General features: G+C 42.2%; 1 protein-coding gene across 1 annotated transcript in view; it reads right to left on the reverse strand.

The window, feature by feature from the left end:
• The window catches only part of acbd6 (acyl-CoA binding domain containing 6), a 30,037-nt gene that overhangs the window by 2,764 nt on the left and 14,421 nt on the right, over positions 1-12,852 (reverse strand). Inside the window, exon 7 of the mRNA XM_070909212.1 lies at positions 838-868. Within this exon, the coding sequence (XP_070765313.1) occupies positions 838-868 (31 nt within the window). The remainder of the gene's footprint in view (positions 1-837; positions 869-12,852) is intronic.

Raw genomic sequence — 12,852 nt, forward strand, 5'->3', positions numbered from 1 at the left:
TGCTGAGTGTGTTTGTGTGTGTGCAGATCTCCGGTGGGTGACGCAACGTGCCCACTCCAACGCCACCAACAGATGGTCCGTACACACACACACACACACACACACACACACACACACACACACACACACACACACACACACACACACACACACACACACACACACACACACACACACACAAGCGCACACAGAGGCTCAGAGGACAGGGGAACCGCCCCTCAGGGACATGTGTGTTGGGGCATGAGAGGGTCAGGGGAGTCTAAGGACCAGTGCTGATTTCCTCTGGGAGGCCTGGCGATTATTACACACACACAAACACAAACACACACACGGAGAACAAAACCAGACAGGCATCCACACATGCACACATACATACCAAAGGACACACACACACACACACACACACACACACACACACACACACACACACACACACACACACACACACACACACACACACACACACACACACAGAATACAACAGAGAGAAACTGGGTGAAAAACTACTGTAGAAAATTAAGATGAGGAATGGAGGAGAGAGAGCAGGAGGAAGAGGAAGGAAAGATGACAAATCTGAGACAAATGTTGGCAAAGAGCTGGTGTGTACAGAACAAGCTCCTGTATATAAAGAGAGTGTGCACACAGACAACATAATGATGTCAGCGTACGATAAATGTGAAGACTTTGGCTCCAAAATGAGATATTCACCATTTGAAAAATAGACACACACTCTTACAAAAAGCTTTATAGCAGAAAAAGAAAATAAACAGCGCTTTTTTTCAAAGTGATTATACAACATTTTGGACTGTAGAGATTAATAAGAGAAGGCCCTCTTACCATAATGTAGCGCTGTCTGTCCTTCATTATCCTGTAAGACAAAAACAAGTCTTTACATCAGCAGACCTGTGACCAGGGGACAATAAAACACCCCAGAGTGCAAATTCAAAGAACAATATCAGGAATAACAAAATATATATTACCAGCGTTTGGAGTGAGAGAAATTGCTAAATTACTTTGCTCAAACTTCCCAAGAGTAAACAGGAAAACTTTCAGCTACTAGAATACCAATTGCCTCCCACTTGTTGGCTGTGGACAAAGGGTGCCATGTTTTCATGATTATGAGAAGATGAGATATTGATTTGAGAAACACGTGACCTGCAAATCAAATCTTTCAACTTGCAGGTGACTTCTAGCTCTAATCAACCTGAACCAACGAGCTACTGAAACTCAACATGTTAGAATGTGCCTACAGCATCATGTATCTACTCTCCAACATCAGACCAGTGTTAGCCCCCAACTCTACATCTCAACCCACGTCGACTGAGCTGAAACCAGCTGGGAGATATTACAGAGTCTTAAAGAATAAAGCTGTTGCTATTCCATATTTTTTCCAACAGTTTTTGACAGAACGATCTGACACGATGTGTCACGTTTTTAACATGTAGCCATGTTTCCAGCAGTTTGTCCACACTACCAGACTATCTTCTGCCGTGGCTTAATACACATTTTAATAGTTTTTGGACAACAATGGAGATCTACGGCACAGAGGAATAAGGTAAATCAGGCTTTGGATAGGCAAAAAATACTTGTTTGTCATTATTGGTTTTGGTCTTTTCATGACATTTGTTAACAATAAGAAAAATATAGAATATTTACAGCCTTATCTTTTCAATGAATTAACCGCTGAGGATATCTGACCCTGACACAGAACAGCTCAGGGACAATGGAGAGAAGGCTGAGTGTGACGTGCATGCGTGTGTGTGTGTGTGTGTGTGCATGTGGATATGTGGGTGTGCGTCTTTTGAACAGTTAAAATGATGCTTGGGGTCAAGGGGTCAATGGTAGAGATATAATTCTTGTTAGAACTGTGGATTGGGGACAGGGATGGAGTGTGTGTGTGTGTGTGTGTGCAGGTATAATAAGACGCAGTATATGACGGGCATCATCAACAGGAGACTCAGTTCTTAATCACTGTTCCAGTCTGCCTTTGCGCCTCATAATGATGATAAATGGTCAAACTGTTGCCTCCAGAACAAGAGCAGTCATTGAGCCAAGTACAATGGCTTCAAACTCTCAGAGACAGATTAAAAGCCAGCAGGCGCAGTGACATTTCCTTCTATCCCGTAAAATGTCACTGCAGTGGAAATACTTCCAAATTACTAAAACTGTTATGGTGAAATTATTCATTAGTCTTTCCACCTTTGCCCTTCTAACAGTAGATTCTCTCATTCTGATGTGGCTACTTCCATGTCCTTCCTCGACTCTCTTCCAATCCTTCCTCTTTCTCTGAACACCACCAAACCACACCTTTTCATTTCCTCACCCACCATCACCTTTCTCTTTCTTCTTCTCTTTCCTTTCATTACCACATCCACCTTTTTTCCCCATTCTGCCTCCTCTTCAATCTTAATCCTTTTCAATCCCTTGTTTCCTTCTTCATCCCTTTACAGTCTTCCCTCTCTAGCTGGGCCCAGTGCAGAGTGATCCTATTGTTGTGTTTCTCTCTCTCTCTCTCTCTCTGTCTCTCTCTGAGGGGCAGCACTTCAGGGACCTGCTGATTGGATTAGAGCTTTCTATTCCCTCTGGATGGATCACAGAGCACAGATGCAAATCGCCACCAGCGTGGAAAGCGTGCCGTAGTTAACCTAAGACAACAATGCTGTCTGTCCTGTCTGCGAGTCAAATCACAACCTGTGATGTATTGCAGACATTGTGTCTGCCTCTCACAATGATGTTGATTCGAGAGAGAGAGAGAGAGAGAGAGAGAGAGAGAGAGAGAGAGAGAGAGAGAGAGAGAGAGAGAGAGAGAGAGAGAGAGAGAGAGAGAGAGAGAGACGAACTGTACTGAAATCTAAATTTAGATACAAAAGCATAGAGAATAAAATTTTATCCTCCAGGCATTTTCTGTAAAAACAAAACAGGAATGTTCTGCCATATTTATAAAACCACGGAGGAAGAAGCACACTATTATTTTACACACACAAACAAAGACTCAGCACAATGGGACAGTGACAGATGTTTACAACCGGGGCCAAGTGAAAGACCTTGATGCACATAAATACATACAGTTATAATTAAAATGTAAGGGGTTTAAACCCTAATCTGCAGCGAGTGCTAATCCCTAGTTCGTTGTTCAACAGGCCCACACACACACACACACACAAACACTAAAGTAAGAATGAGTGGTTGATAATTCACAAGCATACCTATAAAATTCAGTACAGAACTGACTATTAAAGCACTGGGGGGCTGAAAGCAAAAAAAAACTACAGATCCACATGTATGTTTGTGAGGAAAATAGTTTGAGCATGCCAGTGTGTGTGTGTGTGCGCGCAGCGTTCATGCTTCTTGCATGTTCATGTGAGGGGTCAGCGGCCTGTCCTCTCAGCGTTCCCTAATGCCCCTGCATCCAGGACGGAGGCTTGATGGAATCACAGGAAATTGGATTGTCTTCCATTTGCTTTGGAAGCAGCCTGGAAGAGACACTCCCTCCCCTCCCCATCCCACCACTCTCCCCCAATACCTTCGCTACCGTAGCCCCCCCCCCCCCCGCCTCTCTGGTGCACCCCTGTTCCCATCCCATTACGGTCACACTGAACCCCTGCTTTTACATGTCATCCAAAGTTTCCCCTTGCGGTGCAGAAATGCTGGGCTGGATGTCAGCAGAGTGCTCAATAAAGCAGCTGCTTGCACAATACAAGCAGCAGCAGAGATCCAGCACTGTGTAGTGTATCACCCTAATGGGGTGGAGCAATATGCTTAGGAGCAGCATGGATAGGGATTGATCTATTAGTACAATTGCAGTTTTGCTGAATTTAAGTCACACTAATCTATCATTTCTAGCACACAAACGATGTGAAGCAAGATGGATGAAAGAGGATGTCGAGAGATATGAGCACACAGTCTTACTTCTTTGGTTTTGTGCCTTTACAGATCAAAATAATACTGTAACTGATTCAAAATTGGTCCAAAGAAAGAGAAAACAGAGACAGAGGCTCAATGATTGTATGTCTTTTTCAGTCAGATTTTCCACCCAGGGTCAAATAAAACACTGTCTGTAACTCTGTTTTATCTCAGAGAAACACACAAAAGGGCTGTCACAGATGTTCCGCTCACTTCTGGAAAGTGGTTTAACTTGTTTTCCTCCATCAGTCTGCCTTCACAGAGCTCGGACGACGGGACAAGAATACTCCAAACATTCAACCCGAGCCGTTTACACCAGCATTGAGTGGAGGGATGAAGGGCACATCAGAGGCGGAAACTTAACTTAGTCAGGGATACAAATAGGACACAGAGGTCACTTGAGTCTATCTTCGATTGAAACTAGGTTTCAGTCTGTCTGTGTTTCATTCCGTTTGTCCGAACCAGAGAAGAGATTGTGGTTGGAGGTGAAAGGTCTGTCAAATCCACTGCCAGCTGTGGAGTCTGCTGCAGCGTATGAGATTGAAGTTTGTCTTTCTATAAAAAAGGAAAATAATGTTTTGTGTGCCGCCATATTTGTTCTGTGTGCCATCTTTCTAATATCTATTAATAAGAATGGTGTCATTCTTGATAATGACAATAATTTAAGTGGTATTCATTTTAAGATAAAACATTATTGACACACAATGGCTCAATGTCTTTCACTAGCAAATGTTTCGTAGGGAAATAAAAATACTAATTAAATGTGCTGGAATTTAACATGCATAAATCATGACTACAGTCATTTTAAGACATTAGTGTAATTACTGCAAACAAACTAGACCTTAGCCAAGATGATTGGCAGTCATCTCAGCTACATCACAAAACAAGAGGAGGGATTTATTCTTCAGAGTGAGCAGTGCAACACTTCCAGAGTTTCATATAATGGGCGACAGCGGATTAAAAAAAAACAATTTCCAACATGTTTCTCAAAAGGAGAAACCACTACAGCCGAATACAAAAGCTAATGCAGAGGTGTCTTAAGCTGCAGACTGTATTGTAAGTGCGTGTGAAGACTTATATCTTTAAAATATTCTTGCAAACCCATTCTTAAAAGGCCAAAAAGCTGCTTTTGTTTTAACTTAAATTCTACTGGATCTATTTCTTTCTCACCATCATATCCTCGCTCTCTTCCTTACTCTTACTTTCTATTTCTCCTTCAGCTCTTTATTTTCTATCTCATCTTTCTGTGTCTCCATAAACTTTCTCAAGGCTTTTCTTCCTCTCTTCCTTTCCCCGCCTCCCCCTTTTTCTCCCCCCTACTGTCCCTGACAGCAACATTAAACAAGTGGGGAAAAATGGACAAGCAATTATGATTTATGATCAATGCATGCAGCAGCTGCTGACTTTTATAATGACAGTGGTCGGGGGAGGGAGGGAGGGAGAGAGGGGATGAGTGGGATGAGTGTGTGTGTGTGTGTGTGTGTGTGTGTGTGTGTGTGTGTGTGTGTGTGTGTGTGTGTGTGTGTGTGTGGAAGATGAGGGGTGAATCGATAGGCGACTAGGATCATTGGTATGCAGATTCCAGCAGATAGCATTATGATGAGCAGGTGCCATTAATCAGAAAGCAGAACACAGATCTGAGTAAGATGGAGGAGAGACCCTCTTCAGTGGCTCCCATCTGTACCCAGAGCAGCTACTGAGGCACCAGCATCGTGGACCAGACGCAACTGACTGCACCACACTGGGGGGTCATGCAGGTTTTTAATAACATTTATTACACATTCTGCAAACTTTTCTGCTTCCCACTTTCCAAAACATAAAGTACCATGCATTGTTTGAGTTTTTGTTTTGTTGCATACAGTCGTGCAGGTTTTCAGAAAGGTGAGAAGATCAACTTGCAGCAACTTGACAGTGTAATCTAAAATACAACATTTAGTCTGCTTTATTTCAATGTTATAAGTTATATTATTGTCACACAGATGCAGTTTGTTTTTGCATTTAAGGAAACTCTCACATCTGAGACTTTAAAGTCAGCTATAGAACAGAAGCCAAATGCAAAAATATTTATTGTAAATGATTGTAAATCTTGTTTTTCCTACCACACAGCAGCTAACTCTAGTTATTGAAATCCCTAGAAGAAATGATCCCACAAATATGTATTGCGTGGAAGTATGTATCTATGTATAGACCTGTGCATGCACATGAGTTTGCCCTATGTTTGCTATGTATGGTTCTGTGTGTGTGTGTGTACCCTCAGATGTGTGTGTGTGTGTGTGTGTGTGTTGGGAAGGCCCCCCGTGTTAAAAGGATCTGCAGACCGGGGCCAGCCCTAATTGAATCTGGGTCTCCTCTCTGAGCAGGGAGAGGTAACCTTGCCACTCAGCGTGTGAGCACTGCCACCCACGGTCAAATTAGCCTGACGCCAAACTCACTGCCCTTCACACCTCCTGGGAAGGACCTTCAGGTGCCCCGGTGATCCCCCTTCCCCCTCACACCCATAGCCGCCATCTGCAAACCTCACAAAATCTGAATGATTCACAGATCCAGAGCTGACAGGGGTCCTGGAGGATGCCAGGGATTATAGATATTTATTGTGTCAAGAGGCCCACAAGTGTGACACACCTTACTTTAGCATAGGTCATCCATCCCACAACAACAACAGGGGGAAATAGGAGTATCTAAATCCACAAATAATCTCAGTGTAAAGGCTCCTTTAAATGGCTGAACATACCTTTACCCACAACAGTTTTTCTTGCCTTTCTCTGTCACACCGGACAGAAGAAGCCTCCTGCTTTCTCTAAATCTCCATTCTCTCCGACCCTGTTCTCGTCATGCACATCCTCTTCCCCTCCACACTTCCCTCCCCTCCCCACGTCGCCGAGCTTGCTTGTTCCCGTGGGACACCTTAGCCTCCATTAAAGCCATCAGAGGGGAGGATAAGGTTGAGGCTGAGAATTAACATCGCCGGAGGCCCCGTCTGTCCTCCTGCGGCTCATCGATGATGTTTAAAAAGAAATATATGAAATAAATAAATACATAAAAGAGTGTAATATGAAAATCAATGGCTGGGCAGCGGGGGCTGCGGCTGAGGCATTTGGAGTGAGGGACTCATAAAGCTGAGTACTGCGGGAGACTGATGGAAGGCAAAACACTTACTTTGTTTATTCTCTCTCCTCACCCCCATCCCCTCCCCTCGCTGTCTGTATCCAGCTCTCACTCTCTCACTCCACCCCCCCCCCCCCCCACCCCCCACCCCCGTCTGAAACGGTCGAGGACAGCTTTAATGCTCCTGACAATTTATGTGGATGGTTAAGAACGATGGAAATCAAATAGTTGAGTGTAGGCAAGGCCCAGTGAGTGGCCAATAAGAAAGAAACAACAGCTGATGATGGCAAAGAGGACTGTTACCTGCTGGAATGGCTCTTTAGGCTGCACTATTACTGTCAAGTCGCTGGCTCTTTTCTGAGTGCTCATATTATAGATTCATAACTGTATCTATGTCCGATAGGCCCTTTTAACACAGCGCGGCAACAGCTTTCATTTCATCGAGTCGAGCTAATGTGCAGCAAGTACTAAATATGAATCCTATAAGAGCACCTTACAGTGTGGCTTATAAAATGTCAAGGTGTGTGTGCTGTGGCTATGGTGCCTTTTTACGCGTGTGTATTATACTTTACAAAGGTGTGTCCTGATTCCTCTTTGTTTGAAAATGGTAAACTTTTAAAAGACCTGAATGGCAGTTTTCTCCTCTATCCATTTAACGTGTGTTAATCTTTCAGAAGAAAACAAATAAACATCACAAAAATGCCAAAAGACAAATTGCCCTCCTCTACTTAAACAGATACGTACACATGCAGCCAGACACACAAACACACACACATTTGTAAATGCAGGAGCAATAAATTACACTTGCGCTGTCATTGGACCTATTATAAAGAGGAAGCCAGTAATGGCTTTCTTAAATATCTGTATTAATGAATGCACTAAGCTGTGAGAGTGTCTCAGTGTTCTGTATTAATCTGTTGCTGAGACACGAGAGTGTGTGAAGGTGTCTCACTGTGGCTCTGACACCTTAACTGTATCCATGCCCAGCTAAATGGACATGCATGTACACATTCATCCTGCCTTAAATGTACCTTCTCTAGTCTTGAGGGTTGGGCAATATGTATAAATTCTCTGTGGTATCCATATATATCGTCATACCATTTCTGGAAAAAGTTTTGCGCAAATCTATTGGGAAACTCAGTGAATTCACTCACCTCACTAATAACATTTTTATCACACGTGCAAACATCATATAATACTGCTATAGAGCTTGCATGCTGATTGATTTGTAGTATAGTCAACAATGGCCTAATACACCCAGAGAGGTGAAAGGGACACATAACAACATCCCAAACAAATGAATATTGTATCACAGTATCTATAGCCATATTGCCCAAATCTTACATATCTTTGTTTACCTGCTCTATTTCTCCCTGCATCCTGTTTTATTCTCCACTTTTATTCTTTGAATCCTCCATGAATTCCGTCTTCTTACTTCCCCACCTTGCTGCCTTCCCTTTCTTAAAGACCCTATATATTCAGGGGTATAGGTTGCACAATTACAAATACACACACACACACATGCGCGTGCATGCACACACACACACATGCGCACACACAATTATGACGAATCTTGCTGGATATTTGTTATGACTGGCCTGACTGAGCCATTAGTTATAGGAGGCAGTGCTGGGAAAGGGGAGGGATACAAACGTGTAATAATGCCTCCACCATAGAATTTCAATCAACCACCACGGTGTGTGTGTGTGTGTGTGTGTGTGTGTGTGTGTGTGTGTTTACTGCTCTGATCACACAAGTAGTTGACACAGTAGAGGACACAGATGAGAGGGTTCAGTGTTCTTTGTTTGCTACAACAGAAGCCGAGCTTGAATTCAAAAAGCTCTAACGTGTCCACGATACAGCTGCGTCATATTAACAATAAAGGTTGCAATACTTCATGTTTTGCTGAATATTGCAACTTCAGTATGAAATGTAATGAATATTGATACAGATCGAATGTGCTTTTTCATGAAAAATGTGCATGAACAGATGCTAATGCTTACGATTTGTTCAGTTTGAATAAAGTGAAATATTTTCTCTGACATGCTACTTGATTTGTGAGCCAGAGATTTTGGCACAAACCAAGAAAACCATATTTAGGAAGCTGTCCGAAACACTTTCTCCTTTGAGAAAAAAGGGGCAGCCATGTGCTATTTGGTAATTGCAGTACTCCATATTTATAGGGCAGTCTGACGTTTTATATTTTGTGCATTCATTCAACATGCAGAACATCTGCACTATTTCATGACAACACCGGATTATTAAAGTAATTAGCAGCTTTCTTCAAGAGCGGTACTAACATCAGAACATTACAAGCATGTTTTCAAACTGCATATACTCCAAGGATGTTGTCTTTGGCAGGCAATATTACATCAGATCCATCTCATATTTTGTTTGAAGACGATTTAGAGTCCCACAGGCTCGACTGAACATGTTAAAGAACTCTTTTGTTCTTCTGTCTGTCAAACTGTTCAATCAGAGTTCTCAGCAGGTCTCAGTGTTCCTGTGTAGATTAAACGCTCAATGTTAAAGAGAACAATCAAATTGGTTGCACTGCAGCCACTTATTCGTAATGTCTGATGTAATATATGTTTGTATTATTTGTTTTGTCATTTTGTTATGTATGGTCAAATCAAATAAAAAAAGCCAGTCGATGCTGGTGAGAGAGCTGAAACATCAGCCCGGTCAATTCATGGGCCCACCTCGAGCAGATCAGAGCAACAATGGGTACTGAAGCAACTAATGTGAAAATGTGACCGTTCACATACATGAAATCAGAGGAAATATCCCTTTCTATCATATCATACATGTCAGTATGTATCAGGAAGGTTGAGGTCTCACACACACAGTCATGAATTCTCTGTTTTAGATAAATCAACAGTGCGAGTCCACCCACACCACTCACATCGATATCAAATCAATGGATCCATACCTTAAGAGAGACTATGCCAGTACAAATCAGCCATACAGACATCTATGTACGGAGCTCCCTCTCTCTATTTTACACCAGCAGACAAACACAAACTGTTGATACCAGTGGAGTAAAGAATACTTTTCTACAATCAGACTCAAAGAATAAAACTGCACATTTAAGAAATATAAGAGCATGTAAATTAATAAGATATGCCAGTCTTGAAGGTTCAACTTGCCACAAACAAACAGCCACACACTTCCCAGATATCCCTGCAGGTTCCATATGTAAACTACGTGTGTGAGACTTGTTGTGTGCTCTCTAGCCACCAATTGTAGGCCGCTCAGTCAGATATTTATTACTATTGATCTAGCTGGTCCTGGCTGGAGACTTTTGTTCTGCCGGCTTGAGGCTCTGACCTCAATTAAGTTATGAATTTCTATCTGATAGACTGGGAGCGCTTGGGGCCTGCCGTGGCCGTGCTACCACGCTGGATTAATTAGAATTAGCGGTGCTGCGAGTCGCCCTTCCCTGCCTCATGGATCATGTTGTTTTAATACAAAGTAGAGGCGGAGGCGAGGGAGGGATGGAGTGAAGGGGGACGGGAGCTTGGGAGGGGGGAGGGGGAGAGTGATGAGGAGAGTGGAAAGAGCGAGACAGAAAGGCGGAAAGGCAAAAAAAAAAAAAAAAAAATCAGGCATGAGTCGAGTAAAAAGCATGCAAGTGCTTAAAACCTGCGCTGCCTTTTCCTCCAATCACCAATTCTTAACTTTAGACCTTAACACTGTTTCCTTCCAGGCATTGTGTTTGTGTTGTGTTAACCTGCATCTCACCTGTCCCTCCTCTTTGTCAGCCTAATCCCGCTTGGGTCTCTTACCCTCTCAGTAATCACTCTAAGTCAGACATTGCTTAAGTCTACTGCGGACCATTCCTGACCTTTGTTGTAGTCCGCAGCACCTCTGAACCAAATCCCTGCCTTTTCGACTCCAGTTCCCATGAACGGGCACGTCCTTTCTAAGACTTCCACGGCAGCCCTACAGCTTGTTGGGAGGGTTAGAGGAAGATTTGGGATTTCCTCCTGGAAACCAAAAGTTGTGTTTGTGGGATGAGGCTTAGCTGTGGATGTGGGATTACACCGTCTGGACAGAGAATGACCACACACAAACACACGTCTAGACCAATGAAAGGACATACTCATCAACTTTTAGTCATACAAAAGGAAACATTATTGCTTAAAATCACTAAATATCTGAGATCCTCCAATTTTAAATGAGCCATCTTCATTTTCACTGATTAAACTTTTCTCAGATAAATAGTTCGACATCTTGAGAAATACACTTATTTGCTTTCTCGCAGGGACTTAGAGGAGCAGATTGTTACCACTCGTGTCTGTATGGTAAATATGTAACCGGCTGCCGGTTAGCTTAGCTTAGCACAAAGACTGGAAACAGGGGGAACCAGCTAGCCTGGCTCTGTCCCAATGTAACAAAAATCTACCTACCAGCACCAGTTCAATAATTAACACGTACCTTTTTTGTCTAACCTGTACAAAAAACGAAGTGTAAAAAAACACAATTCACCACTATTAATTGATCCTAATTAGTGCAGATGTTTTGGTACCGGTTCTAATACGGCTAGTTTTGGTACCTATATCACATTCAGGAATATAAAGGAATATAAAAATGTTTTTATAAATCTTTTATCTATTCAACAAAATAAGCCAAACTTCCTGAATGCATCCATGTTTCATTTTGTCTCAACACAAAGCAGCTGCAGAAGTTTTGTTTAATAAAATACAGAGTAAAATTAGATTAAGTAAAAATTAATTAAGTTAATTGGAATCAAAGTTCGTTCTTGACATGGGAAATTACCTCAGAAAAGTACTCAGGAAAAAAATGACATTTAAACATCTACAATTCCATGGCAACTGGGCAAACTGCATCTGCTAAAGAAGATCATGACCTGATCGAAAGCTCCAGAGCAGCTACAAAGAAGACTTTGTGGTTGGATTATTTTGTCAACAGCAAAACTATTATTATAATTCTATCTAATCAGTGAAGTAAACTAAACTAAGAATCGGACCCAGCATTCAATGCCAGCTTTCGGTCTGATACCCCGCCTTAGTTTTAAAGTGTTCAAAACAACCATACTTCTCCTAGTTTAACAAAAGGTAACTAGACGCTAATTAGTGATGAAATTGTTCTGTGTGATCTGTTGTCACTGCTGTCGCAATATGATGGAATGTCCTAAACTTAAGCTGATGCCTCATTAATGCTCTTAAATACATTCTAGCACACATAATATAAGTCCAGTGTTTAAGCCTTAATTTCCATTATTACATTAAGTGAGGTTTTACTGTCATCTTTCCCACAGTTTGCGCTGCCCGTCCCACTTTCTCTGGGTGTATTAGGGGGTTAATGTACAGCACCAACAACCAGGGCCTGATCTACAATTGGCAGGTGGCAGAGCTGTGATCAGTGTATTCAAACACACACACAGCTACCTATTGTAGTCCCTCCCTGCCTTGATCCAGGATTAACTATCAAACGAGCCTTTAATGCAGGTTACCAGGGTTTGGGAACAATTCACTAAAACAATCAGTTGATTAATTTCAAACGATTTTCCTCCTCTGCCAAGCAAATAATAATACTTTTTGTTTTAACCCTCCCCTTTTTAATCAACAAATTAAGCATAAATCATGTTTGATCTTTATTTACTGGTTGCTCGGCAGTTGGTAGAGGTCAAGAGAGATTACTGGTCGCGCTAATAGCCTGCAAACAACCCAAACATTCATCTATTCCTCTCATGAACACACACAACCTCCCATACTCTTTGTTTCATGTGACAAAGAGGGCAGAAGCGTAAAGCAGTCCATCAAATTTTCTCTAATATAACAAAAATACTACTTTCCTTTCATTCTTTCCTCTCCTCGT

This window comes from Enoplosus armatus, chromosome 7, assembly GCF_043641665.1.
Source record: "Enoplosus armatus isolate fEnoArm2 chromosome 7, fEnoArm2.hap1, whole genome shotgun sequence".
NCBI lineage: Eukaryota > Metazoa > Chordata > Actinopteri > Centrarchiformes > Enoplosidae > Enoplosus > Enoplosus armatus.